Source organism: Trichinella spiralis (assembly GCF_000181795.1).
Source record: "Trichinella spiralis strain ISS 195 chromosome Unknown Scfld742, whole genome shotgun sequence".
NCBI classification, from domain to species: Eukaryota; Metazoa; Nematoda; class Enoplea; order Trichinellida; family Trichinellidae; genus Trichinella; species Trichinella spiralis.
In genome coordinates this window covers 1-1,267 of record NW_003527681.1, presented here as the reverse complement: position 1 = coordinate 1,267, position 1,267 = coordinate 1, and the positions used below count along the sequence as shown (strand labels likewise).

At 48.6% G+C, this 1,267-nt stretch overlaps 1 protein-coding gene across 1 annotated transcript; it reads left to right on the top strand.

The window, feature by feature from the left end:
* Positions 1 to 14: 14 nt before the first annotated feature.
* Positions 15 to 1,183, top strand: Tsp_16081 (putative translation initiation factor IF-2; the record flags this gene model as incomplete). Its single annotated transcript, XM_003370446.1, has 3 exons — positions 15 to 93; positions 461 to 750; positions 862 to 1,183. Coding segments are annotated over 3 exons (691 nt in total), but the record flags the coding sequence as incomplete, so codon positions are not given.
* Positions 1,184 to 1,267: the final 84 nt, after the last annotated feature.

Here is a 1,267-nt window from a genome sequence, read left to right as displayed (position 1 = left end):
TCATTGAAATGCAGGTATCGCAGACGAGCTACGATCTTAACATGTGACCATCATTTCGTTGGAGTGAGTCTTCTCGTCCAGTATCACAATAAAGTTTGAGTATCAACTTGTGATTGTTTCATGTATCGACCGACTCATCAGCTTGCTGAGAGTCGATTTGACTGCGCGTCTGAATATCAATAATAATACGGTCCACTGCCAGTTGGCATAATTGTGTAGCCAACATTTGGTCCTCCGAGCCTGATCCATCTAAAGCGACAGACCTCTGGATAGCACGACTGCAGCAGCAATGTCGACTAGAACAAGAGAAAAATCGAAGAAGGTGATCATCTGCAAGGAATGCCTGAATCAGCTCTTTGAAGAGATCGATCAGTTGTGCGTAGGAGCAGCGGAAGTATTGGAAATCTGAGAGCAGATTTCGATGACTGAGAGACTTTACCTGGAGACAGATGCTTTTCAGGTGGAGCTAGAATTAAGCCTGGAAGAGGAAGAACGGAAGATGGCAGAAGATGACTGGTCAAAGTATCGGAAAGGATTCAGAGAGCGCAAAGCCCAAGCGCTAACTCTGATGCGGTCGAACGGAAGTGAACAACCTGGACGACTGGACGACCAGGGAGATGCAGCGTCAAGATCAGGATCTGAAGTGGTGACGGCTGCGATTTCTGTCCATGAACTCACTGCACTGTTGCCAAGGTGCGATCTGCCCAAGTTCAGTGGAGACTTCACGGAGTTTCGTGCGTTTTGGGACCAGTTTGATTATCGCGTACATCAGCCAAAAGACTTGTCCAACGCAGCGAAACTGACCTACCTCTGTGGCTGCTAAACCGGCAAAGCGGCGGATGTTATCAGCAGTTTATCTAGCAGCAATGCTGATTATAAAGTGGCATTGAATCGCCTGCGCAAAGAATTTGATCGACCGGTCAAACTGATCCGGCATCAAATCAGGAAGCTCGTGCAAGCGCCACCAAAGGACGTGGGTCTGCGCTTACAATACGACTATCTGAGAGGGACAATCGACGCGTTAACTGCTCTGGGCAAGGATCCAATGAAAGGTGGTCTACGAGAAGGTGAGCTCTCCGCAGCTGAGATCACGATTGCTATCAGTCGTAATGGCCTTCTGACACCGGTTCGGATCAAGTGGGATGAAAAAACGAAGGCGAATGAACACTTTTTCGTACGCTGACTTGTCAGAATATCTGCAATTCAGGGGGGACACTTTATCTCGCTCTCCTGGAAGAGTCGCCCCCCAGATAGACCAGAACCCTCC